This window comes from Calidris pugnax, unplaced genomic scaffold, assembly GCF_001431845.1.
Source record: "Calidris pugnax isolate Ruff unplaced genomic scaffold, ASM143184v1 scaffold52, whole genome shotgun sequence".
NCBI lineage: Eukaryota > Metazoa > Chordata > Aves > Charadriiformes > Scolopacidae > Calidris > Calidris pugnax.
In genome coordinates this window covers 1016387-1044026 of record NW_015090811.1, presented here as the reverse complement: position 1 = coordinate 1044026, position 27640 = coordinate 1016387, and the positions used below count along the sequence as shown (strand labels likewise).

General features: G+C 41.5%; 1 protein-coding gene across 3 annotated transcripts in view; it reads left to right on the top strand.

Moving 5' to 3' along the window:
- GOLIM4 (golgi integral membrane protein 4) overlaps positions 1-27240 on the top strand; it is a 34541-nt gene extending 7301 nt beyond the window's left edge. For 2 of the 3 annotated variants that reach the window (XM_014938826.1, XM_014938824.1), the window contains 15 exons: positions 8798-8872; positions 9998-10047; positions 10790-10843; positions 11337-11487; positions 12820-12902; positions 13511-13594; positions 16473-16628; positions 17437-17769; positions 19197-19435; positions 20198-20277; positions 20721-20833; positions 21987-22154; positions 22876-22944; positions 24889-24969; positions 25307-27240. In XM_014938826.1, the coding sequence (XP_014794312.1) occupies positions 8798-8872; positions 9998-10047; positions 10790-10843; positions 11337-11487; positions 12820-12902; positions 13511-13594; positions 16473-16628; positions 17437-17769; positions 19197-19435; positions 20198-20277; positions 20721-20833; positions 21987-22154; positions 22876-22944; positions 24889-24969; positions 25307-25465 (1895 nt within the window). In that variant the 3' untranslated portion in view covers positions 25466-27240. The remainder of the gene's footprint in view (positions 1-8797; positions 8873-9997; positions 10048-10789; positions 10844-11336; positions 11488-12819; positions 12903-13510; positions 13595-16472; positions 16629-17436; positions 17770-19196; positions 19436-20197; positions 20278-20720; positions 20834-21986; positions 22155-22875; positions 22945-24888; positions 24970-25306) is intronic. The other variant, XM_014938827.1, reaches the window with a different exon arrangement.
- The last annotated feature ends 400 nt before the right edge of the window (positions 27241-27640 follow it).

Below are 27640 nucleotides of genomic sequence, written 5' to 3'. Positions count from 1 at the left end.
TGAGTACACGTTCTAGCATCTCTCATACAGTGCTGAGGATGTTGCCAGCAATTTGTGGCCGCTGGAGTTCATCTCCCTCGGTTTGGAATGGGCTCCTTGCATAGGAAAAGTAATTAAATCTCTCCTGCTGAAAGTCAGGTGCTGTTTTGAGGTTTAACGGTAATGAAAGCTAAGTAACGCAGATTGCTGAAAAAAATGAACTATACAGAACAACTAATTATGGCAGAATCTTTCACTGGGTGATGCTTCTTGGGATTTTTAGGATTCATCTAGTCATGTTGGAGCTTGAGGTAAGCACTTAAGGAATTCAGCCTGTTTGGATGCTGTTCTTTGTTTAAAGAAGTCAGAAGTCTTCTGTGCTGGATGCAATTCTGGTTTTTTTTTTGGTGATGTAGCATAAACCAAACTTCCTGAAATTTTCTACTATGCATCATTAATTAAGAAATAAAAGAAACTGCAATTACTCCACCTCTTCCTCTACATTCTCTCCCTCCCTTTCCCCCATAAGGTATCTGAAATTATCCTGAGGTGACTCACATCCCCAAGTTTGGCAGTCATTTCCAGGGCTTAATTACAGAGATGTTGAGAGAAGCATGGCCTGCATTAGCTCCTGCAGGGCACAGGAAGCAGTCTATTCCTATCCATTGCACCACGCTGAACTATGGTGTTTTCTGTGTTTCAGTTAATCTGTCATACTCAGATACATATTTTGAGGTTTGACAGTGATCTTCTGTTACCAAAAAAAAAAATATAATAATAAATGAACCACTAACTGAAGTGATTGATTTCTGTATGCTGTTTTTCAAAATGGACAGCTGGAGCTGCCTCCAAGTCCCCTGTGTTAGAGCTCTCAAACTAATTTGAGGAAGTGTTTTAGGAGTTTTGTAAGGTGATAACTGTAGCTATTACATTAGGTTTTGCCATACCTTACAGCCCCTTCCAGTATCTGAAGGGGGTGTACAGGAAAGGTGGGGAGGGACTCTTGATCAGAGAGTGTTGCAATAAGACAAAGGGTAACTGTTCTATACTGAAAGAGGGGAAATTTAGATTAGATATCGGGAAGAAATTCTTGACTGTGAGGGTGGTGAGACCCTGGAACGGGTTGCCCAGAGAAGCTGTGGCTGCCCCATCCCTGGAGGGGCTCAAGGCCAGGCTGGATGGGGCTTGGAGCAACCTGGTCTGGTGGGAGGTGTCCCTGCCCAGGGCAGGGGGTTGGAACTCAGTGGTCTTTAAGGTCCTTTCCAACCCAAACCATTCTATGATTCTATGATATTCCATTACGATAAAAATGCAAATGTATGTTTCACTTGGGAGAGACTGTTAAAACAACATGTGTGTATATACAGATTACATTGTTTTCCTTCGGTGTTGATTTTGTACTAGTTTCTGACTACGTAACTAGATATATAACCTAACACCACATAGAATCACTAGACTTCTGCATAAAATGGAAAAAAAAAAAAAAAAAGTCTAAGGCAATTTTTGAGAGAAAGACCAGGCCCTTGTTTCCTGGAGCTGAGAGTTGAACAGACCCAGACTTTCAGAGATGACGTGAGAAGGAAACTGTTGTCTCTGCAGCTCTTCAGAATATTTGTGTGTTTTCTTCAAAATGATCTGATGTGTCATGAAAAAATGACAGAATAATGGATAGAAGAAAATCATAAAAAGAAAAGGGAATGGATTTTTTTTTTAGAAGTAAATCTGCTAATCTTAAGAATTTAAGCCTGAAATCACTACACAGGTATTGCTTGAAGTATTTACATTTATCATCACTTAAAAGAGATAATCTTTAGCATAGATAGGTGCATAGAAAAGACAAGCATAGAAAGCACCATATGCAAGGTGAGATGTTAATCTGGCCCAGCATGGCATAGCTGTGGGTGGCACCAAAGGTTGGAAGAAATCTTTTGTGGAGTGCACAGGAAATCTTTCCTGGGATGGAAAACGTGATTTCTTTCCTAAGAAAAGTCACGTCTGAAACCTAACTGTTAGGGATTAAGTATTTAATTGCATTTCATACCCCTTCACAAAATTTTATTTTCAGCAGCAGCTATTACAATTTACTGCTTCAACATGATAAATACCTCCCTAGATCCCAAAGTATCTTGCAATTTCTTTTGAAGTCTGTTGTTTCCTAGAGGAAGGGAGTACATGAGGCAGGGTGGAGTAAAGGGATTCTATTAAATGTAGATGTTTACTCCAGTTTAGAAATTAATTTTCATGTCATCCTTATGACTGAATAGAGGCCATAATTATTTCCTAGAAATATAAGCATGCGTTTGATGAACTGCATTAGTGTGCCAGATTCCCCAGCATTCCTGCATTTCCAGAACTGCAGTTGAAGCAGAACTGTGTAAGATCTGCAACACTTTTCCACCTTGGGCTTCAGATTTCCACTTTTCTTCTTGAGGATACAAAGCTGAAGGTTTGGTAAGCGTGTGAATTTCCTTATATGCTTATTGAAACTCTCCACGCATTCCAGAGCTTTTTGAAGTTCTCTCATGATTAGTTGGGATACCTTGTCTGAGCTCTGCAACGTTAGTGTGGGGAAAAAACCCATGAGAGAAGGCAAGTTTCATAGAGAACGTCTGTGATAATTCTTGTCCTGGGCAAGACATCAGGGATTGAGCTGGAGTTTGTGGAGCCAAAAGCAGGAGTCTCCCAGATTTAGTTGAGTCAGTTGTGAGCTTTAGTGGATTCCCAACACTTGGTGGGAATCCTATTAGCAGGATACAGGTAATTCCTAACTGTTCTTTAGGTTTTCATGTATGTTCCAATTCGCCCAGAAAAAATTCCAGTGTTCCAGATTGAAAGTGCTATATAAAAATTCACAGTCAGTTCTCTGTTATCTTTGGGTATTACCCAGTCTGACCTGGTTTATGGCTAAACTTTGACCTAAGTGCAGGCACTGGATCAGTCTCCACCCCAAGCTCGGTGTGGAGCTGCTGTAGTAACCAGTGGTGCATCTCGTTGATGTAGAACCACTCTGTGGTGGGATGTCCCTCTGGGGTACAGCCAGCTGGTCAGACCCAAGTCTCCATCACCTGCTCAAGTCCCGTTCTCCAGTTCTAGTTTCTTAATCAAGTACTGACTTAAGTTAGAGGAAGAGGCTTATGTTAATTAACAGGTTGATTTTGGTGCGGGATCTTTGAAAGCAGTAGATGTTACGCTTTTTCATTGTGCATTTGAAATCAGTGGTAGGTCTATGACAGACACTACAAAACCCCTGAATATGAAGATCCATATATTAAATACAAACTTCTCCTTAAAATTACTAATACTCCGAGCAACATAGTTCTCTTTTTGTCATTTAAGTCAAAGCAGTGGTTATTTTTAAGCACAGCTGCCGATGCCTGGTTTAGTTTCTAGGAGGGATTCTCTTCTGCAGCGACTGGCTGTGATTTGACAAAGCCATTACTTGATCGTTCTTCACGTGAGTAAATTGCAAAGTGTAGGAGCTTGTTTTAAAGCAAGTGTAATTGTGATACTGCACGCAATGCTGGTTGTGGTTTTCAGTGAGCAAAATGAGAGCCGTCCATCCCTGCCCGTATGCAAAACTGTTCTATAATTAAGTCAGAAAAATGCTTGTTTTTCACGCGCAATTGGTTACGCATTATCTTGGCTTCTATTTCTGTCTTTTTTTTTTTGTATAAATTTAAAACAGAAAACCTCAAGGGCATAAAATAGGAAATAGCTTCAATATTTTTTTTCAATGTATTGTAAATATATGGTTTCTGTCATGTTGTTTTCTTGCACTATACATAAAACATGGTTTTCCTAGACTTCATTGTGGGAATACTTCCATTGTTTCTTAGATGTTTTCAGTCTCACTGGAGTATCTGTTTACAGCTAAACTTTTGATTGAGAGTCTTTGGAATAAATGGAGTGTACCCTATGACCATTATGGGTTGTACTGTGGTGGGGAATCCTCATACTTGTCCGGGAGCTACCCACAGGATGATAATCTGTTTCTGATAATCTTATCAGTAGTGAAATAGTGGATCTCCTTGTTTGAAGCCGGATTCACTGACTTAATCAAATACAGAGCTGGAAGCTTGGGGAGCAGGTCTTGCTATATTAATAACGTGTTCTCCCAGCATAAAATGTTAGCATCGGATGAGTCAAGAAATATCTTCTGAGATCAACATTTTAATTATTGTCATTGGACTAGAAAATCTATCCTACATCCCATATTGAAGGGATGCTTCCTTGGCTCATGGAAATGCCACACTCTCAGCAGAAAAGCGATTTGCATGGGTTCACATTTTAAATGGTTCTATTTGCAGTGACAAGAAGTGGAAATTAACTGTATTTTTATAACTAGTCTATGTTCTAGAGACCTTGATAGTGTCACCAGCAAAGTGCCAGTGTGGCTTACCACACACTACTGTTTCAGTTCAACTTTGCCACAGTTTGAGAGAAAATAACATTGAATGTTGCCAAGACTACTGAAATCTGCTGGTTTTAAACGAAAAGTGTTACTCTAAGCTCAGAGAAAGATTGCACAATTGCATAAGAAACAATAACATTGAAAATAATAAAATTTCTTGTATCATGTATATTTAAACCCCAGTGTAATCTTAATTTTCCAGTATGTAAGATAGTGGGAGCTGGCATATTTTAGACCCTGGAATCACGCTTCTTACGGACCAAAGTACCAAAGTAACACAGTTGCAAAATTGCTGATAATGTAAAATAGGAAAGACTTTCTTTTAAATATACAATAATGGCTTATTTTGCTTAGAGGTGCAAAGGAAAGATAAGAGAAATAAGCATGACAGTTAAATAAGCTTGCTTTCGTCGCATTGCCTGACTCCTGTGTTGCAATTAACGTTCAGCGATGGTCAAAGTGGTGTAATCTCCTGAGAACCTACAGAGAATCACAGCCCTCCCCCCTTCTCTTCCACTTTCTATTCTGTATGAGAAGAACCTTAAATTAAGGACTTGATTTAATTGGGATCAATTCAAGAACTGTTAAATATTTCCCTGTTGAAGGGGGAAGGTGTTTTAACAAGCTGGGATGTCACTGGTTCTGTTTCTGGGCTGGGTCACCTCTCTGTGAGTTTGTTCTTCTTGTTGGTTCATGTAGGGATTATATCATTATATAGGGAACTTGAAGAATTAAACTGATAACCTGCAGTTATTTCAGCTTTGCAATAGTGCCCGTTAGCCATTAGGTGACAATGGTTTTTTCCCTTTTTCGTACCTTTCTATTAAATGTAACACAGAAACAAAGTTCAATTATTTTTGCAAAAATCAGTATAAAATTAAGAATTTACCTTGGAAAAAATTGGTCATGAAGTGCCCTGTGAGTGCATCACACCAGTAGGAATGTGTCAGGTTCCTATATAGGTTCCATTCCCCAGTTGGGAAACCTATAATAAAAAACCCCATATTTTTCAATGTATTTATTTCTTTGAGATTCTTGCTCAGGTGTCTCATGTCCAGGCTGGTAGCGAAGAAGGAGAAATCCCCTGTTGTATTAACAAGAGCCTTGTCGTTTGGACTCTTCTTGCTTAGGAAGTTCTTGACCGTTGGGAATAATTTACATTTATGGGAGATAAACTCCTATATATACTCACAAAGTCTGACCTGCAGTCTAGTCCCCAAAAGAGTGAGAAAACCTGGAAAATATGCTTTCTTAATAATTATTCTTAATCAAAGTCTCATTATGTTGCATGTTATGGACTTTTATGGGAGAAAAACATTGCCGAACCAACCAGTAAATGAACTAGAAAAGGGAGAGGTGTAGGGGGAGGTTTTTCTTAGCCCTTTTTGGCCATCCTAAGGGCTATTTTAGGACATTCCCAGCTTTGTTCCTGTATTTCAAAGGTCGGCACGCAGAAGGTAGCAGTGAGGATGCACTCCCCGGGAGGGGTGTAAGGACATTGCTTGGAAGTTCATGGTGACTCAAGAAAGCCAAGAAAGCTCAAGAAAGCAGAGATGCAATGAGCTGTGAAAGGTGCAGAGCACGGCGGTCCCTAAACCCCAAACTATTGCTTTCTCTTTCTCCTTTCTTCCTGCCCTCATTATGGGTTTGTTGTGTAGGGTTTCCCCTCCCCACGCTCTTCTTAAAACACTGGGAGGAGCCGAGGAAGGCGCGCTGCCTTGTAAAGGAGCAAAATGGAAAATGTTACCTCTGAATCCGTTTGTGGTTTAGTCTCTTTGCCAAAAAGCCTATTTCCACCCCTGATTGCGTGGGAGGGGAAGCCCGTGATGGATTTTCACTTCTCTCCCGAGTTGCTCTGCTACAACCACTGATCCTTTTGCAATATAATATGGCATTCACCATCTTCCGTGCTGAGAGAAAACCATTACTGTGGGGCTGCCACTTTTTTCCCCTTTTTTCCAGCTTACTTGCTGGTGACTTCGTGAATATTCATGACATGCTTGTTTTGTTGCAGAGGGTGTTGGTGCATTAGTTCATCTTGACTGATGCCCTTGACTTTAGAAGATAAATAGCGAAGTAGAGATAGATGACAAGGATTGATTAACAATCCAGCTTCTAAGCCAAAATGTAAACACTTGTCGATAAGGCGGTGGCTGCAGAGCCTGCAGGATACACCTTGATGGAATTAAGAACGTGTTTTAAGGTGCAAGAGGAGTTTTCTGTGGCTGCCAAGCTACAGTTCTTTATTTGATGCTTCTTCTTGAAGGTTTATGTTCGCTAGTGGCTTGCTTCCCAGAAAATGAGTTTCCTACTTTTGAAGGAAAATTCACACATTCTATTCATACAAATCAATAAATCTTTAAAAGAGTGCAAATTATAATTTGGACAGTTAAAGGTACTTGTCTTGAACTGAGCTTGAGCAAATATAATTGCACATTTGCAAGAGTTTTAATTGAATTATCTTTGCTGCAAACTTCAGATAATGAACCTTCAGTCTCTGAGTGATGAGGAAAGGGTAAATGGGGACTGAGGTGCCCCATCGCTCCACAGAGCCATCTGAAACCAGATGTTCAAAACACAAGCTGAATGAAATGCTGCTTTGCTGGCAGCTGAGTGGTGGGACTCCCTGCCGGAGGATATTGGATGTCCGAAATACATGTGGATACAGCGGACAATTAGACAAATTCATAAAAGTAAAATCCATTTTGGAATGGTGTAAGCAAAGGACCTGTGGTCACCTCGGATGGTCTTTGGGAGCCATAAATGGCTGGGAGACAGCGCCAAGGAGATACCGTAGGCTCCTTGTGTGTGTGCTGTATTAGGCATCTGCTCTCATTGGGTCTTGAGAGATGGCGTGGTTGGTTTGTTGGACCATTGATATGACCAAGAGTGATCATCATACCATACAAAAATACAGAAATAAGGTTGTGTCTGCTTTCTGGGATCAAACCTGGAGCAGTCTGTCTCCTGCTGCACCACCCAGTGTTCCAGGGCACTGCCAGTCATTGCTACTGCTCTCGTAAAAACAGTGTAAACCAGCACTGCCACCAGAAGAAGTTGTTACCCTGTCCCCAGCTGTGAGGTCCTACTGTCCCATCACCTGTAGCAGTGAGAGCGAAGGGAAGGACAGTACGAGAACAAGCAGCAGAACCACCTCTTCTGGTAGCAGTGTCAGCTCAACGGGCTTGTAGAGCATGTCACAGCACCTTTCCAAAAAACCTGCAGTTTTTGTAGTTGGTGGCTGTGCTGGAGGAGACAGTGAGACACAGCGTTACACGCTGCATGGCCACTGTGACCTGCTCTGCTGGGGATGCTGCAGGTTGTACTATGAGTGGTGCCCCTGAAACCTCAGCGTGTTGGGTTTTGGCTGAAGCTCTCTACACAGAGCACTTCTACATTCATCTCTAGGCTATCGTGTGGGTATTTTCGCTCAATTAAAGAAAATGCATAAATGGATTTAAAAAATCAGTTAAGATTAAATTTTACCCAAACTGATTTCCTGACGAGCAGGCTCTGATACCTCAGCCTTACAGAGAAGTGTCCAGTTCAGCTTCATGCTTCAGCCATCCTGGACCTTCAAATGATTTCTATTCTTCTTCCTGCCTTATCTCCTGAACTAGGGGGTGAAAAAAAAACCCCTCAAAACCCCCTAAATCCTCCTCGGATGATATGGACATTGCAAGTACAGGGTGCTTTAGCAGGTGTATAGTTGCTGTCAGCACGTGCTGACTAAGAAATGCAGGACATTATATCTAAGTGTTCCATTGTGCAGCCTGTGGATATCCAATGGTGCTGGGGTGTAAAAGAATTCTGTTATCCAGACTTTACCAAAAGAAGGTCGCAGAAAACCGAGTTGTCCAAGTTTTTGAAAGAATTTAGGGCTCAGGTCCTCCACGTCTTAGCTTAAGCAACCTGTCTGTTGTTCTGCCGCACCTTTCTAAGCTCTCCTGCTCTTGTGCATCTCTCTTCCTTCCTTCTAACAATGTGTTTGCTGCAAGGATTTACCCTGGCAGTGAGGTTGTCCTCTCTTATTTCCTTATCTCTTTACAAACAAGGTAGGAGAGGACAAAAGCAGGGGGAAATGGGCACCTGCACACCTAAGGAGGAAAGAGGATTTAGTAACTTTTGTGGAGTAAATTTTGTCTCCATAACCAAATCACTCAAACAGCTGTCCCATAGCACGGTGTCTGTGCTATGGAAATAACCCAGGAGCAATAAAACATGCAAAAAAGAAAAAAAAATGTTACTGTCCAAATGATACAAACAGTCCTTTATCCTCTGACCTCATTCCACTTGTTTTTTCCTGATAGATTCTGTGCCAGTGCTCTCTGGGTGTGCTGAGGGTGGGTGGTGGCTTTTGTATATATTACTTTCTAAATTAATTGTGTATAAAATTTCTCTTTTCAGTTGTGTATGAGCACAGGTCAAGATTAGAGAAGTCATTACAAAAGGAAAGGCTTGAACATAAGAAAGCTAAAGAAGGTAAAACTGTGCTTTTCATTTTGACATTTGATATAACTTGATTATTTTAGAAAGTAACTTCAGATGTATTTTGTTCAATTTTAAATGAGTTAAAAAATGTGTAACGCATTAGCAGGACCACTTTGGCAGATCTGTGGTGGTCTTTTTAGTATCTCTTATTTATTTATTTAATCTTTTTAAAAAGTAATCATCTGTTTAGTACTATTTACAGATGACAGCAGCATGGCATAGTACACACAGATAATACGTGTATATCCATGTACATAAACCAAACACGTACGTGGAGTATGGGCACGTGTAAACCCTGTTCCAGCCTTCTGAAAACTTAAAACTTCTGCCAAAACCATGAGATCTTTTCCTGCATTCCATCAATGTGAAATTAGACTCTGAATCAGTGTTTTTACATATGCTTAAGGGTAAACACATACTTACATACCATTTTCTGATTAAAACTTAAATTCTGTGTGTGTGTGTGAGGGGGAAATGTTGGCACATGTATTTCTTAAGCGGCTGCCCTCTACGAACCTTCCGCCGAATGCAGTCCTCTGAGTTTTCTGTGAGTCTTTTGTTCTAAATTCACTACAAATTTGAGAGTAAAGCCTGTTTTCTTCCTAAAACTGAGGACTCAGCTGCTGAATTAAAATAACTTCTTCAGCAAAGCTTAAGAACGTGTAAGAAATTACTCTTACCGTGCAATTCTGGGTGGCTTTCTGGTGCCATCTAGTGTAGAGCTGTCCCATTGCTCTGGCAAAGGTGAGTGGGCATTTTCAAATCCTGGAAAAGATGATCAGGGAACAAAAGGAGAAATTTCGTTTTATTAAATTTAGCCTAGACTTCACATTGCTTAAATTACATTTTTTTTAAATCCAAAAAAGATGATCAGGGAACAAAAGGAGAAATTTTTGTTTTATTAAATTTAGCCTAGACTTCACACTGCTTAAATTACATTTTTTTTTAATCCAAGTACAAGAAAACATGATTTATAAATGTCTTTTTCCAAAAAAATCATAACTGCATAAGCATTCAGCTTGTAAGAGAATTTATATATGCAACAGTTATGTTATTTAAGTACAGATTCTAATTTTCCTGGGTTTTTTCACCAGTATTTTCTTTTTTGTGTTGTAGATTTTCTTGTTTATAAACTAGAAGCACAGGAAACACTAAATAAAGGAAGGGTAAGTCATCGTTCCTGGTACAAGATTTTAATACGTGATGCTATTTGAGGTGCAAGAAGAAGGAAATGCTTTGCAATTATAACTGTTCAAAGGAAGAGGTCTTACAAAATACTAATTGAAAGAGCTCTCACTTAGCACATTTCTGCTCTGCATGCCTAAGTGCTCTGCAACTCCTAATTATTTGAGCTATAATAGGAGATACTAATATCTTTCCAGAAAATTAATTTAGAAAACATCCTCCTATTTATATTATGGTAGTTCAAACATAATGTTACTATTTTTAAGGGGAAGGGGGAATGAGAAGGCATTAGAAATCTTCTAGTAGCTTAGTCCACGGGGAGAAGGACAGTGACAACTTTCTAACACATGGTCTTTGAACTGGAAAGTATAAAACCATCAAGAAACTTTGTTCTATATACCGAGTGCCAGAAGGAAAGCTGTATTTGGCAGAGGACCCAGAGACCTGTAGAGAACTCGTTATAAAGCAAGTAAATTAGGATTTTATGTCTACTTCATGTTGAAACTGGGGAGCAGTTTGCGAGCGGAGTTAAAATACATTGTTGCTGCAGTAAGTGTACAGTGTATGTGCTTGCTGTGGTTCAAAGCCAGTGGAGAGATTAATTTGTTTCCTGGGGAGTTAGGTCCCTTGGCTTGTGGCTCCTAAATAACTGCGTGTACAGAGGTTGGGGGAATGACAGCATTGCTCCATTTAACACCAGTGTTTTCTTTTTTTTTTTTACAGCAAGACTCAAACAGCCGATACAGCGCGCTGAGCGTACAACACCAGATGTTGAAGGTGGGTAACTGGGATACCCAGTTTCACAGGACACTGGTATTCTGCTGTGGCAGGGAGATACAGCCCTGGAATGTCAGTACATGGAGGGTGCCTTCCTCTTACAGCAGTACCATTAAAAGATGATTTAGTGCAGTTTTTCCTAGTCAGGCTTTCCAGCGGGTAATTCAGTCTTATAAAATGCAATTACTTGTGTGGAACGCTGACTTTATCAGACTTTACGTAGTTTGGCACGTAAGGAATTTCTTAAACACATTCAGCAGCTCCCAGTGGGACAGCACAACTGGAGGGTGAGGTGACGTCGCCCTAGAACAGGAGACTAATCACAGAGATCATTTTGTGTTGGAGAGGAGCTGCAATATGCATGCTTTGAATAATAAACTTCTTGTTCTGAATGCTTCCTATTCATCTAGAGTCGTTTAACAAATTGCCAAAGACAATATTAGCCAGATATGCAGATACGCAACCGTTCCAGTGTCCAACTTGGTATTTGCAGAGTCAACATGAAGAACTGAAGAAACAGCATGCTGAGCTGGAGGAAGATCACCGCAAACAAGGAGAAGAGTTCAGCAGGACATTCAGCGATCACAAGGAGCGATACGTACAACTGCAGCAGGAAAAGGAGCAGGAGATCTCTAAGCTGAAGGGTATATGCAACTGTGTCTGCCTGTCTGCATGAAAGTGTGTATTTGTCGTTGTGTTTTGAGTGATGCGGGACAGAAAGGCATCCTCCCTGTTCTCACTAACGAGTCATTCATCCATCTTATCCCTCCTGATAAGTTATATTTTCTTTATTTTCTCTGACCTCTTTCTGAATTCCTGTGTGTGCTTCCTTTCTCTATCTAGATTAGAGAAAGAGCAAGAAACACAGCACTTAAAAGCACATCAAGTGTCAGAGGATGGCTTATCCAGTCTTTCATTTTCAGTTCTAAGACTTTTATAAACCTGGAAAAACAGATTTGCCACTTTGCCTTTCATTTACAGAAAAGGGTAATCTAAGAATGTTTACCACATCTGTCAGATCTGTAATTGTGCTTCTATGAAGTGACTTTACATACACTTTAGACCTAGTTTTCTCATATCTCTCGGCTTCTCTGAGCCACTGTTGCACCTGTATACTTGGAAGATGAAGCATTTGGTTTTTTATTTGGCATCCAATTCCCTTTTAAACAGATTCTTTGCAGTCTGCAGACCTCGTCAATCCTAATTACACAATTGCATAGAACAAAAGGAGGGGGCTCTCGGCGCCAAGAGCCTTCAGCCGGTTTCTGCCGCGTGTCCCGAACACACATGAGTTGGTTTTGGAGCTGTCTGCAGTGTTGTCTGTGGTGTTTGTGCTTTGCAGGCAGAGGCTGTTGATGAGCTCTGCCTTGGCACTACACCAGCAGAGTCACACAGCTGAGCTCTTGGACGGGGCTGGATTGCAGCCTGGAGTGTGGGGAGAGCTTGCCTCTGTCTGCTTGCAATATTCCACATCAACAGAATGGAAGGAGTAGGGAAAAGAAGCCCCTCTCCCTGGTCCCAGAACGTCAAGCTTTTTAAGTATGCTGGCCATCTGGGCAGCTCTGCCCAAAGAATGGCTTAGTCCTGTGACATAAAATTCTCACTCGCCAGATGCACCGTGGAGGAAGAGAAGAGGGTGCCTTTCTCTCTGTGTTTTAAAGATTGAGATTATCATAATGAATTTTGCTGTCTGCAGTCCCCACCAGGAACAGTGATGCATAATTCCAGTTGCAGACTGCGTGCTCTAATGTAAAATTTAGTGAAATTTTACGTTTTTCTGCTTGAAAATGTAAAGCTTTTTATAGGGCTGGGGAGAGATGTAACATAAAGAAGCCATAGAACTACAGTAATCCATTTTTACTATAGCAATTGTGTAGGATGTTATTAGTTTGTTGTTATAGTCTTAATTCTGGTGCCTAATCAAGTATTATAAATCTGACTGGGTTTAAATTCTGTATGTCATTTCTTTTAAACAGAATCCCTGTATAACTTACGGGAGGAGAACAGGCAGTTGAGAAAAGCTCACCAAGACGTTCACACCCAGTTACAAGATGTCAAGGTAGGCTTTGCTTAGAGGAGAACTTCCACCACCATTAGGAAAAAGCAAAATTCTTCCCAGTTTTAACAAGCCAGAACTGGGCTGTGTTGAAGACTTGTGCTTTTTGTTTTGTGGCAAAAAGGAGAGGAATACAGCCGAACTGGATTTCTTGTCTTTTGCCACCTGCAGTTTAGGTATGTGCTCATTTGAAAAAAAAAAAAAACAAAACCCAGAAGAATTGGAAGAGAAGTATTTAGTATTGAAATTGGAATTGGAAATTTGACTTTGCAAGTTTAAGAGTTGTATTTTGGCGAACTATGTTTGCTGAAATGAATGTTTTCTGGCTCTATTTTTTTTTTTAACGTTCATCAACATCTACTCCAACTTTTAACTTTACTTTAGTTACACAAATTCTGGCCTCCAAAAGTTTCTTTCCTGGCATGCTCTCTTTTTCTGTGTGTTTAATACGCGTTCCATGTTAAATAAATAAATGCTGTCATTCCAGCTCAGGATTTTCTTTTCGAAATAAATTGAATTATCTTCCTACTTCAAAATTCCCCCCCAGGCTACCTAATTTACCTTTAGGATGAACTTTATGTGAAACGTGTAATGTTCTTCTTTTTGTGTAGCAACAGCATAAGAATTTACTCTCCCAACACAACCAGCTTGTGGTGACACTGGAAGACCACAAGAGTGCACTAGCTGCTGCACAGGTCAGAAAGGAAAGCAGCTTCTACTTAGCTCTAACCTCCCTAAAACGTGTTTCTCCTGATTCAGCTGACTGTAACCTTCTGCATGTGGCCTCTCGCATGGGGAATCCGCAGTTAGCGCCGTGCTCACGCTGCAGGGGAGTGCATGAGTTAAAGGGTTGCTCTTAAGAAGAAGCTGCAACAAATTCTAGGGCTGTCGGAAAATAAAAAGCCATATTTGAGGCCCAAGAGTGCATGTATTACTGATAAGAAGAGTATCTCTGCTTCCATGAGAGCTGTCGAATACCTTTCTTTCTCTGTCTTCTCTGATAAGAACTTCTGATAGTTTAGCATCCCCCACTGACACACGTGTGTCGTTATAAAGACTTTGTAAAGTGTGTTGTGTATGGCCAGAAGGTTTACAAGGCAATATGCATCAGTGCAACAGAGGGAGAGTATATACACAGGAATGTAAACTCCAGGTGGAACTCAAATTACTTAAAAAGCAGCAGCAGCAGCATCTCCTTTCTTTCTTAAATGTCATTTTCAGGTAAATTATCCATGAAGCGCAACCTTTGCTAGACTATTGCAGGTTCAGTCAGCTGTGCCAGTACAAGCTGTGGAGGCCACAGGGAATCTGAGAGGAGGAGTGATGTTGGAGCAGAGGAAGACTATTGGTGAAAGATCAGAGGGAAAGGCAGTGAGGCAGGGGGAAGTTTATTTTTATTCCTGACTAATTTTCTTCATTTAAGTATTTTCATGGTCCACAAAATCATTAGCAACACTAAAAGCATTGGATTATTTTTTTTTCCCCCAGTTCAATATGTTTAGATATTCAAAAACTAAGGAAAGAGCAGGAAAGTCCCTCATAGACTAAATATATGAAGAATCATAATTTCCAGTACTAAAATATGCTGGCAGCTAATTTTAAGCTCTTTTTCCCACCGGCCACATTAGCTGCTTGATATGTATCTGCTGCCATCCGAGATTCCACAAAGGCAAATCCAGGATCTGATTTAAAGTTCACCAAATCCAAAGGGAAGAAGCTCCATGTATTTCACCTGGCTTTGATTCTTTAACCAGAAAACCTGTGTTGCACAAAGCCTTTCTATCTGCAATCAGAACATGGCATTTATCATAGGGAGAACCTTTCCTTCAAGAAAAGGCTCCTGCACGTTCTTTCAGAACAGAAGATATTTAGCACAGCCCCATAGTTTCTCCTGCAAACCAGCTGCAGAAAGTTCACAAGGGATTATTGCTTAGAAACACAGCTTGATAAGTGACCCTTCCATTTCTAAGTGTATTCTAGACATTAAATATCAGTAGTCAATACTGCGCTAATGAATTTGTGACCTGAATCTTTAAGGCACTGTAATCTTTGTACTTTTCCATAGCTCAAACAGCCAGACAGATTCATTATATATTTTTATAAACCCTGTCTTTCTGCCAGTATTAATACCTCTCGGGCTATGGCCTTGAATCACAATGTTCAGCTTAGAATGACTCGTGCAGTGGAACGGAGAACTTGAATTCTGCTCGGACGTGCGCTGTTTAAATATCTCAGTATATTAATCTCCACGTGGTCCGTGAGTGGGGAAAAAAACTAATCAGGCACCTGTTAAGTAAATACTATTTTTTTTCCTCTAAAATTTCGCATCGGACTCCCCAAAGGTTAATCAGGAAAACCAGAATTACCCCCCTGGAATGACAAAAGTAATTACTGTGCATTCTGCTTTGCTTTTAGGCCCGTGTGTTTTAACGGACACCCCTAGTCTTTTGAAGATGCTTCGAGGTGCGTCTGGCTGCGGAGCCGTTATGTGTTGCATCATGTCAATCCGTAGCACTGTGGATGCTGTTTTGTTTGAGTATTATGCATTGTACATCGATGCATCGTGCCTGTCTGCTGTACTATTGATTGCTATGATACCACGTAACACAACAAACGACATACACGGTCACCCAGTGTAAACTGTAGCCAGGTTTTTAACCTGAATTTTGAAACAGATTGTGAAATGCACCTCTGACTTCAGAATGGGCAGTAAACACACCCACCGCCTCCTCTGAGCAGCAGAGAGACCCTCTCGTGGTGGCACCACCTTTTCTAAATGCAGCTGGTCAGCTTTTATAAACCCTGGCCATCTCAAAAATGTTACTTTGTGAGATAATCTTTCTTGCACGTCTGCTGTATCGGCAGGGACTGGGCTACCACCCGGTCTGGAGTCTCATACTGGACTGCAGAGCTTTTTGAAAGTATCCTATTTTGTACAGAGTTTAACAGCAAATCAAATTACAACACTTTACAGTTGCATTTCAGGAAGACTTTAGAAATTTACATTTTTCCTCTCTTTTTTTTTTTTTACTTTCTTCCTTCTTTTTTTTCCCCTTCCTCTTCACCAAAGGTGTTCTATGACTTTCTTTCCCTCAGTTCTCTGTGTTGGCTGTTGTCTCGTGTAATGCCTGTCTAAATGTTGAGAATTTGGCATTTTCATGACATGTAAATACTTCCAAGCTACCGTTTCTGGAAGAACTGCACTTCTTTCTACCAGTAAAGGAGAAGCTGTGGTGCTCCCCATTTCCCTCGCTTTAGTCTGCCAAGAAAACAGCATCATCCCCCTTTGACAATTCTCCTGCTTGGCATGAATAAATCAAATCTCCATCTTTGTCCTGCAGAGACTTTGTATGCATGTGCACTCTGGCTGAAAAGATTGTGATGAATCAATGCTATCTAGTGCGTGGAAACAACCGATTTTAAAACCTCCCGTCCTTTCTCCTCCCTGGTATTTGCTCTGATGTGAATATTGAGTCTTTCCACCCTGTGTCTTGCCAGCAAGTTCACTCTGAGGTGACTACGTTTTATTAAGAAATTGATTTGGACGCGCTATAATTAATGTGTTGCCTTTAGTCCCAGGTGGAGGAGTACAAGCAGTTGAAGGACACACTCAACAAAATGCCAAGTTTCCGACAGGCTGAGAAGTCAGAAGACCCAAAGGAGCAACCAGAGGCACAGTCTCCCCACAGCGACCTGCTGACACGCAATGAAGCTGAAGAGCACAAGGAGGTATAAAGCACTGACTGGCTACAGACACTCTTGGAAATGGTTCCTACCCAGCCAAATCCTAGCTTTGGGCTTAACTTCCATCAGAAGCATATGTGTAATTGTACGTGTTTGTCAGTTCTTGAGTAAAGTGGTGAGGAACAGTTTAATCTTGTGGAGTAGGAGAAAAATACGGTCATGATGATCTTTTCTCACATGACTGTAAATGCACTTACAACTGGTTTATGTAAGCCCTTTTAAGAAGCTGCTAAAAATCTTCATTTTTTTAATAATAAGTGATCTTTAAAATTTTAGGTATCTCGTGCTACAGAAAAGCTTTAGTAAGTTCTGAAGAAATTGTCTTTATAAGTTATCGGTGACATACTTAAGTCAGCATAGTTCAAATGGGCACGCTATCCAATGTTCAGAAAGAAACAAAAGCAAAGTTGTGGGCAAAGTCTAGAAGTGACAACATTAGTTGTAGTTTTTTTGTTACAAGAGTTCTTGGCCAGCAGAACCCAGAGGAAATACAAATGCCAAGCTTCCTTTGTTGATACAGAATTGCAATGGTTTTGTTCCACTTGAGATAAACCAAGGCTTAACCTACTTCATGGTGCAGTCGCACGACACCTTGTGCAGCTCTGCAGAGCCAAGGGTCGGGTGGTGGCACCATCTGGCAGGAGGGGCAGCTTGTTCCAAAGCAGGAATTTAGCTCCCCTGACTACAGCTTCACTCCTTTATGGAATAAAGGCATCCATATCTGGTCCTTGACTCTTGAAAATATGAAATCCAGAATATCTTGCGCACACATAATCTTGTGTTTGGTTTGCAGGATGAGAAGCCAAAAGAGAGAGAAGAAATAAATAGCCAGGAAAAAGAAGACGGAGCTGAGCCTTTCCATCCGCAGGGAAGGACTAGTGAGGGCCAGCATGCCAAAGAACTCAATATTCAGGAGCAACAAGAAGCTGGAGAGGATGACGAGCAACGTGTTAATCAGGTTGAAGAGGAACGCAAAAAAGAACTCGAAGAGGAAGAAATGGAGCAGGCAGGTCAGCCTGAGCGCTTAGAGGAGGAACAGGATCAAGCACCAGAAGAGCATGAGTGGAAAAAGCAGGAACAGAAGGAAGAAGAAACCAACATGTTGGGCGATCATCTTCATCCAGAGGTATGGAGCTCTTTTTGTTTTCTACTAATTGATTAGATTGGCTGTTTAAACAGAGGTATCTCTTACCATTGCTGGCCCTGTACTGCACTCACCTATTTCTAGGTAATATCAGCATCATATTGATAGAAAGTTTGGGATTTAGAGCACTTGGATGCATAGGATTCAGGCTCACACGTACTGAATGCTTGCCAGATGCACCTTAATGAGCATTAATTCTGCTGACAAAAAGCAACAGATGGAAAAAAAAAAAGAGCAGTGGGGATGAATCCCATCTCCTGCTTAAAATTTAAGGCCCGAGGTAGCTGATGGGAAGAAGGCAGAATGAGAGTTGTCTTGAGCACTTTGATGCTGTGTCACTAATTTGATGCATCTCAGCAAATTGCAGCGTGTTTCCTTGTCAGGAATACCTGCCTTCTGTAAACACATTTCCATCTAAATGTTCGCTGTCACTTGACAGGAAATTTTAACTGCAAGATGAACGTGCCTAAAATAGCCAGGGGAAATCAGCGCGCAGCGATGGCAAGCCTTGCTCTGTGCAGCTCTAAATAAAACCATTCACCTTCTCGATCGGATCTCCAGTGGAAAATACATTTTACTGATCTCACCTTAGGCTTTGTAAGCACTTCCTTTCCCAGCAGATTAATTCGATAACTCCAGTGTGATGAGAAGCTGCTGTTGAAGAGGTGCAGCGGATTAGAACAGCAGCAGTAGGTTAAGCTGGGAAACTGGAGTTACTGGCTTTAAAAAACGCGCAGCGTCTCCCTTAAGGCTTAAAGCAGCCCTACTGAAATTACCAGTTAAATCAATGGACACATATTTGCTTAATTGTCAGCGGTCAAAACTTCCTTTCACTGGTAATATGTTGGGGAGGGTGGGGTTATTATTCACAGAATCACAGAATCTTCTAGGTTGGAAGGGACCTTAAAGATCATCTTGTCCAACCGTCAACCTAACTTTGACAAAAATAGACACTCACACAACAAACAAGGAGCATCATCACTAAACCATACCTCCCAGCACTTCATCAGCCTGTCTTTTGAACACCTCCAGGGATGGTGCCTCAACCACCTCCCTGGGCAGCCCATTCCAATGGCTGAGAACCCTTTCAGTGAAAAAATTTTTCCTAATATCCAGCCTGAACCTCCCCTGGCGCAATTGATGTGTAAGAAAATCATGGTGTCCCCCAGCCTATTATCTCTTCTTCCTTCCCCATGCCCTCCACAAACACCCCGAGGCTTCCAGTCTGCGTTCAAAAAAAAAGTAATTAAACTTTAAGCAGAGCCAAGAAAACTTAACATAATTTTGCTGTAATTTTGCCTGTTGCGTGTAGCACCTGGAGATCTTTCCCTCTTGTGACAGGTTTGTGCCTGCTCGCTTCTGGTCTTTGAAATTATGATTGATCTGTGATTAACACCTTTCTTTGACAGACAACGTCAACAAAAGCTGCAACAAAAAGACATAAGGAAGCTTATGAACAACAACTAGAGCAGCAACATCTTGCAGCCCAAAGAGCAGAGGAAGCCAATCGGCTCCGAGAGCATCAGGAATCCCTGCACCAGGAGAGGCTGCGGGGACAGCTCTTACGGCAACAACAGCTTGAAGAAACAGAGCTTCAGCTGCAGAAACAGGCAGAACAAGGAGAAAAACTCTATAAAAACCAGCTAAGGTTAAATTCTTTTACATGAGTTTGTCACGGTCTGTGTCTGGCTTTTATGATTTCTACTGTACCACCTTGGAAAAGAGGCTGGTTGAGTGCTATAAACCGAGACTGCCCAGAAACTAAATTCAGTGACCCTCATCTTCTCCTTTCCAAAGATAAATCTTGCTATTTTAAGGGTTTTTTCCTTCTTTTATTTTCCTTTTACTGTGGAAACCTCTAAAATCTGGAGTAATGAGTTCCACGCATTGCCACACAGATGCTTGTTTCCTTCTTTTATTTTCCTTTTACTGTGGAAGCCTCTAAAATCTGGAGTAATGAGTGCCACGCATTGCCACACACACATGCTTTGGGGACGTTGGGGGCTTCTGGCGTACAATGCCCTTTGTCTTAAAGCTTGCTTCAAATTAGTAATTATCTTCTGCTAAGCAGCAATTATGATCTTGTAGTACTGAGGAGCTCCAGTATCAGATACACATTAAGATACCTAAAGTTTCTCTTAAATATGAGATGCTGTTTTCGAGTTAATTCCCTGAGGGCTTTTCTGGACAAGGGTCACTGTAGTATTATTGGTGTTGTAGAGACAAAAGTAGGATTTCAGGAGAAACCAACAAACCCGTTTAGTGTCATAAAGTTACTGTGAATGCAGTTATATTCATGACATTGTGGCTTCTACATGCCTTTCACCCTCCCTATTGTATTTCCTTATACTTCTGCTTAGTTCAAAATTTTTTGAAACTAAAATGATGTATTTGCATTTAATTTTCTCAGCCAACAGGCTCATTACGATAACATGGACCACGATATTGTACAAGGAGAAGAAGAGCAAGGCGTTCAGGAGGAGGAAGGAGGTAAGGTAAAATATCTGTCCCTACCATGTTCTCAGGTTCCCTGTGCACTGCCTTTCATGAGAGATTTTAATATTCAGTTCATATCCAGTTTGGATTCCAATGAAATATGAACTTGCAATTTAAAACCAGAAGCTCAAATAACACTGGCTGAACTGACGGGGTGAAATACAGGGATTACTAAAGATCACGTCCACATTCCTGAAAGGAATAGGGCTTTGTGGATCTTGGGTACATTCCTGGCTCTGCCTATGATTTTGTTTGATCTCTTCAAATTGTATAATCTTTCACTGTCGGTTTCCTACTATCACTAAAACAATTGTGTTAGCATTATATCTTTAGGTAAAGGCTCCCTACTGCTCAAAGCACGTATGGGAGCTAGTATATAGGAGACTTCATTAACTGGGAACTGCTATAATACAATAATAATATCACAAATTTGTCAGCTTATGAACGTGACAACCAGCACCAGGATGAAGGTGAAGATGATGATCAAAATAATGCCAATGAACAGCAAGAACCAGAACACAAAGTAGAAAATCAGCGTGATGGTGACTCAGTGAGTATGAATTAAGATGCTGTGGATTGCGATCGCTACTGAAGTGAAAACCCATAAGTCTCATTATTGCAGAAATAAGGTGAACCAGAGGTCTTCTAAGAAGATAGGTTTGACAGTTTAAAACTACATCTAAGATCTCTTTAAAGTTGTCCTTACTGATTTGGGAAGAAATCAAAAGGAAGGTTCTTTGTTGGTAGCAAGTTGCTTTTCTGCATTCCTTTGATCTGTGTTTTGGGTGGAATAAAGGATTTGGACTCAGCTGGGACTGGAATAGGTAAACTTGGATTCCAAAAAATAACAGGAGTAACTCAGTGGTGGTCAGTTGAAAAGAGTGGTGATGGTGTTTCTCATACTGTTGTTGGTTTAGAGGGTAAGAGCCATCTCAGTAGCCACTGAGACCAGCTGGAGTCAGTACAGAAGTAGTGTGAGATCCTGAAAGAGAAGGTACTTGAGCACTGACCACAGCTGGGTGCACAGAGATCTGGGTGCAGGAGATTCAGTCCTGTGCCTCCCACCAAGTTCCATCTTGGTGGTGTAGAACATCGAGCGTATCTTCTTTACTCCCCTTCCCCTCAGCAAATTAAGTTGGATAGTAAGTATTTCTAAAGGATCTTTAACTTGTCAGCTATAGAGACACCAGAAATGCTTTTACCGAGCGAGGTGCTTGGTTTGTCAATGGCAAAGTATTACAAGAAGTGGGTGTTGTTTTATTGGAAATGTAGACAAGGTCAATGTTGCAGGACAAAGCGGCACTTGCAAGATCACGTCAGCTCTTTTGAGCCATGAGCATTTAAACTCTTATCTTTTTTTCACCTGGCCTTATCAGGCACTGTCAGTTATCAAATAGTGGGTAAACAAAAGGAATTCAGCAGCCTGTGTGAAATAAGCCATCAGCTTCCATCGGGTTTTTAGCAGACAGAGGCCAATACTGTGGTTCTGTCTGCGCTCGGTGCTGAAGGACTTTTTCTTTCAGGAGCTGACGCTTCTCTGCTGGTTGGGGTTGGACCCAGTGGAGAAAGATTCCAGCTGGTTTCAGTGGGAATGGAGTTGGCTCTAATGTCGCTCATGCTGGGGTAGCTTTCAAGTGAAATGGAGCGTGACAGTGAGATAAAAATACGTATTTAACATTCGCATTCGCTTCTGAAAATTACAGAAAGCAGCCATGGAAGACGTGAATCCTGCTGATGACCCCAACAACCAGGGAGAGGATGAGTTTGAGGAAGCCGAGCAAGAGAGAGAAGAAAATCTACCAGATGAAAATGAAAAGCACAAGCAAACCAGTCCCAAACAAGGACGTCCGGGAATGGGAGAGCACCTAGTGGTCAGTAAAGGGGAAGGAAGTGTCTGTGGGGCCCCTTTCAGGACAGTGTAGTGTAGCTTGGCCAGGGAAAACTGAACTTGGATTTGTAAAGATCTCTCTTAAGCCATATTTGACACGGGCAGGTGAAAGTGTGGAATTACTCCTGGTGATACACTGGTTTTTCCATCACTGGCTCCGCTCAGCGAGGTTCTGTAGCCTCAGGGCCCCTGTATTTACCTTCCCCCAAGCCCCTGCAGGAACACCCCTTCATACAACCCTCGTGTCTTTGCACAAGTCCCTTCTGTGCCACTTCAGTGCAGTCAGCACTGGATCAGCTGGAAGCAGTGGTGTCACTTTCCTTCTGTGGCCATTCCACCCAATGCTGCGCATTTCAACCATCTCTAACCTGGAAACTCCTCTGGGCAGAGATAATCTCTATTTTTATGGCATTGGTCTTTTATGGTGGGAATATTTCATTGTCTTCCTGCTTAGTATGGAAAATCTTGCTTTATTCTGTGATTTCTATTATAATCCACTGCCTTTTTTTTTAATTTAGGGCAGTTTTAAATCATGTAGCCAGGCTACCGTTAATGCTAATGAACACACTGAAAGTTCTTACACTATTATTGTTACTTTAGCTTTACAGAAAGTTTTAGTTCCAGAACAAGAAGCTTTAACCTTCAGTCTTCTAAAGTTAATAGGCACGCATGTACAACTGAATTTTGATATGATCTTTCTGCAGATGGCAGGAAATCCAGACCAGCAGGAAGATAATGTGGATGAGCAATACCAGGAAGAGGGAGAAGAAGAGGTAAGAAAACAGACAGAAGGGATAAGTGGAGTCAGGCAGCATAATGCACATCCATTAACCATCAACGGTGGTGTCTTTTATAACTGCAAAATGAACGCAAATCACTTTGACTTTATGAAACAAGAAAGTCTTTGCCATTACTCTGCTGCCCACTTCTAGACTTATCGAGTGTTCCTCAAGCTTATGTGCTGTAATCCATTACTCTACGCCGCAGCACGGTATTAATTGTGCAATAATTGAAAAGATTAAGCCATTCACAACAGAAGGAAAAATTCCAGAAAATGTCAATCCCTCCCAAGGTCACGGAAAACCTCATTAACTTTGCATCTCTAATCACACGCTGCTGTTTTGGGCAAACTGCTTTCTCGGCCACTTACTCCTTAGCTCTGACTTTGATTTATCTGTGCTCCTCCTAATCAATCCAAGTTCTGTAAAGCCCTGCTATTCGTGGAGCCAAACAGGCAGGAAGCTGTTAGCACAGGGCTTTGAGCTGGAGGAGAAAAGGAGGGAGGGGAGGTTTTCCTCGGGATGCTGAATGCCACACACTTATTATGCCTGTGCTCCCATGAGCTGCCCCCCAGCTCTTCAGTCCGTACCTAATCAATCGCTATTTTGTACTTCATACATAATGATTTACAAAAAGCAATAGAAACAGCTACTCATTAGTCTCTCGTGGGGACCACTTTGTCTAGATTAGCTGGTACACACTTAGAATTCACCGGTCCAGAATGTGGTTACTTAAATCAAACCAGGTCATCGGGAACTGGGAATAGTTGGCCTTTGGCAATTACTTTTCGGCTTACGAGAAGTAATTTAATACATGTGTCATAAAGGCCTATGACCAGTGCTTACTGGAAGTATTAAAGAGTGAGCAGTGATTGAATGAGCCATCGAGAACGAGTTAAGATGCTGTAGTCGGGAACAGTTTCTTTAGTAGGTTGACTCAATAATTCATTGCTGTTGTTCAGACCTTTCCCATCTATCCCTGAAAGGGATCCAGGTTTGATGGCTGCCCTTCCGCTGGCAGCAGCACCGAACCCCAAGCAACTTGTTCACAAGCAGCTTTGCCTCCTGATGGAAGCATCTGCTAAATATTCTCTCCTCCTGCTGATTTTCCACAGGAGCCCTGCAGAAAGCAGCATCTTAGGGGTAGGTGGCAGCAGTGAGTGGCCAACGCTTCCCAGGTGGCTGAAACAGCTTATTTTTTTTCCATGGGGGGAGCTGAATGGCCTCCTGGAAGCACCTTACACCATGTACATAATAGCATTCTCCAAAAGAAAATCAAGTTAAGTTAAAAAAAATTGCCTCTTTCAAATTTGCATCTAACCATAAAGGGACGTGGAAATGAGGGAAAGTGCTGCCACAAAGGGCAGAAGTGGTAGATCAAGATCTGGAAAAGACTCAGTGTGTTCTGTTCTCCCTTCAAGGACGGAGTTGGAAGAGATTATTCTTTGCTCCCGATCCCCCCTTGCTCTTTTGTGGTTTTCCAGGAGCAGTTGGCAGAAGGATGGCTCAGCTGCTGGGAAAACACAGACATAGATATCTTCATGGTGTATCAGAAATGAAATAGTTCTGGGAGTCCAGAGCGGGGTGGGAGTGTTGGTCGTGACTCTTTGTGCTGTTGTGATGCTCTTGCCATGAAGGACAAGGAGAAAATACTATATGTGTAAAGTTAAAACGTGGAATGGGAATCTAATTGAGTTAGCTGATGATGACAGGGTCTGTGAAAATTGTATTTAAAAGTTATAGTCTCAGAGGAAGTGAGTTTCCTGATTATTGGGTGGTTGGGTTTTTTTTTCCCTCCTTTAACCTCTCTATGCACTCTCCTCCCTTTCTTTGAATCTTCATTCTGTGAAAGTGTAGCTGTGAAAGTGTGTACGTTTATGCCACAGGCTACTTTTTTAAAGGAAATGAAAACACCCAGAACCTCTCTGTGCTTTGTAGATCCAGGAAGATATGACTGAAGAGAAGAAACGGGAACTGGAGCGCAACGCTGAGGAGCCATATGGGGAAAATGATGAGAACGTAAGTACTTTGGAAACCCACGGACACGGTGACAGGAGGAAACACTTATCACAGCTGTGACCACCTCACACTGACCTGACATCACTCTTCTACTTGCTTTAGATCATAGACCTTAAAATTTCATGTCCCAACTCATCCTTCCACCCTCACGTCCATTCCCGCTGCCGTGAAGGCCTTTGGAAATCTTTTCCTGTTTCTGTCCATCAGCTCCAACAATTCCCTCTTCCTGGTCCTTAACTCCATCTCAGTGCCCCAGAATAAACTAGTAGGAAACTGGCAGTTGCACTCAATCTGATTATTATTTTTTAATTCTTTCTGTTTTTTCCCCCCCAATCAGGCAGATGACAAGAATAACGGCGGGGCAGAGCAAGAGCAAGAGATGCAAGAAGAGACCAACCAGAAGGAAGGTCATGAAGAGAATTATGAGGAGGAAGAGGAGGAGGAGGAGGAAGGCAGAGCTGTTGCAGCAAAAACTCGTAGACGAGGGGAGATGTAGCTCTCCTCATTATTTTTTTTTTGCAGCACACAAATTCCTGTTGGGTCTTTTTTTTTAAAAAAAAAAAAAACAGACACAAAATGCCCACAACAAACCCAACAACTCTTACAGGATATTTCATTTCCAAAAATATTTTCTTTTACACTTTTTACTTTTCTATTAGATGCTCTCCTATGTTTATATGAATACGGTATTTTGATACTCTAGATTAGGATTTCTTTTCTATTAAAGCTGTACATAAACAGACATCACAACAGGATTAATTTTTCGTAATTCGGTGCATGTTTTATAAAGGCCATTTTGGAAACACACTTTCACCTTGTTCAAGCCTGACAGAGACCTTTTTGGTCTAATTTCAGATACATTCAGCATCTGAGAGAAGATATCTAGTGCCTAAACCCAGTTGCCGTTAGTCCACCTCTCACTGTCTTCCTCGAGACAACGTTTATGACCAAGGGCTGGCCCCGGCGCTCACAGAGGCCCAGGGGCAGCTTCCTTTCTTATTATCTCATGAGGTTCTTCAAATCCTTGAAGATAAGCACATGCCTTGCTGTTTGCAGGACCAGGCCTTTTATAGGTGCAGAACAGTTATACAATATGCAAGTCTTACAAGCCTTCCAAACGCAGCCGGGTTAACAGCCGTTAATTTGGGCAGCTGTTTATATACAGTTAAATTATGCATTTATTTTAATGAGCATGCCTGGGTACTTCAATTACATGCACTACACAGCAGATAACGCCGGGGGTGGTGTGCTGAGAGGAAATGGGAGCTGGAAACCAATTTAGACTCGACGATCCATTGCGCCAAATCCCAACGCTACGGCTGTCGCACGGCCCAACGTTTCCAGAAGGAACAATTTTGTTGTCCTGGTTCATAGATAAAACATTTGACCAGAGAAATAGAACTACGTGGCCTCAGGGACGTGCTTCCTGCAGAGAGGGGATTTTTTTAATAGAAAAAAAAAAAAGCATCTTAACGGAATTGACATGATTGGTGCAAGAACGTTGAAGTAAGGCCTTTACCTTCTTTTACTTATTTATTTTTAGGTCTATGCTGGAAGGGTTTCTGTGTCCTTGCTGTGAAAATCCAACTATAAACAAATCCCACAGAAGTTCTTTCTTAAACAGCAAACTTCTCTAGCCCCGCATGCCGAAATCTAAGGGGTGGGGAGGGGGGAGGGAGGGGAAACGACACAAACCTTGTGCCTTGGTCAGCTACTATCAACATAATCACAGTGCATGAGTATATTCAGTGTTTGTATTGGTACAGACCCAGTTATTTAATGGATGTTAAATGGGAGGAAAATGGGAATCTGGATTTCCGAGGCTACGCCTCATTGCTGGAAATGAGGTGCAGGGTAGCTCCCCAGCAAAGTGTGTGTTAATATATGAAAGGAGAGGCTTTGGGATTTCTCCCTTTTTTCTTTTTTTAAAATAATGACTCATAGCAGTGTTTTTAGTTTAACTTTTTATATGAATGTAATTTAATTCATTTTTCTAACTCAATTCTATCATGTTTGCGATTTCCCTAATCGTCCCAGACACAGTGCTTATGTTTCATAGGAATATTTTTGTCAGCGAGTATTTTTGGGTTTTCTAGTTACCATAAATCAGATTTATCTTATGTATAAAAAAAAAAGTTTACATGATACTGTAAAATGTATAATATGTACATAATCTTCAGAATACAATTATTTTGGTAAATTGGCCTGTATTTTTAAGGTTGCAGTATTTAATTATTTGAGGCATAATAAAACTTGACTGCAGTCAATAAACTAAAATAGAGTTCCTGATCTTTCAGGGGGGTGGTGGTTTGTTGTGGTTCTCCTAACGATGGGCTCGAGCTCTGTTTGAATAGAGTGGGGCAGACAGTGGCCGAGAAGAGCAGGGAGCCAGGAGCCACTTTGAGTGCAGGTTTGGGGCCAATGTTTGCAATATTGGCAATTTTGGTGTTCTGTAGATGGGCTCCTTAAGTCATCGTTACCACAGAGGTCCTTCTCCAGCTGGAGGGGTAAAGCCTTCTCCTGGTTTGAGGACATCTTAAGCCTTTTGTATCAAACATGGGTGTGCAAAAGAGGAGGGAAAAGGGCTCAAGAAGCCCTTTTCTTCATGAGGTTCTCTCACAAACAGGACCAGTTGTCCTCTCTCCTGCCCACCCCGTGGTAGGAAGCCAGC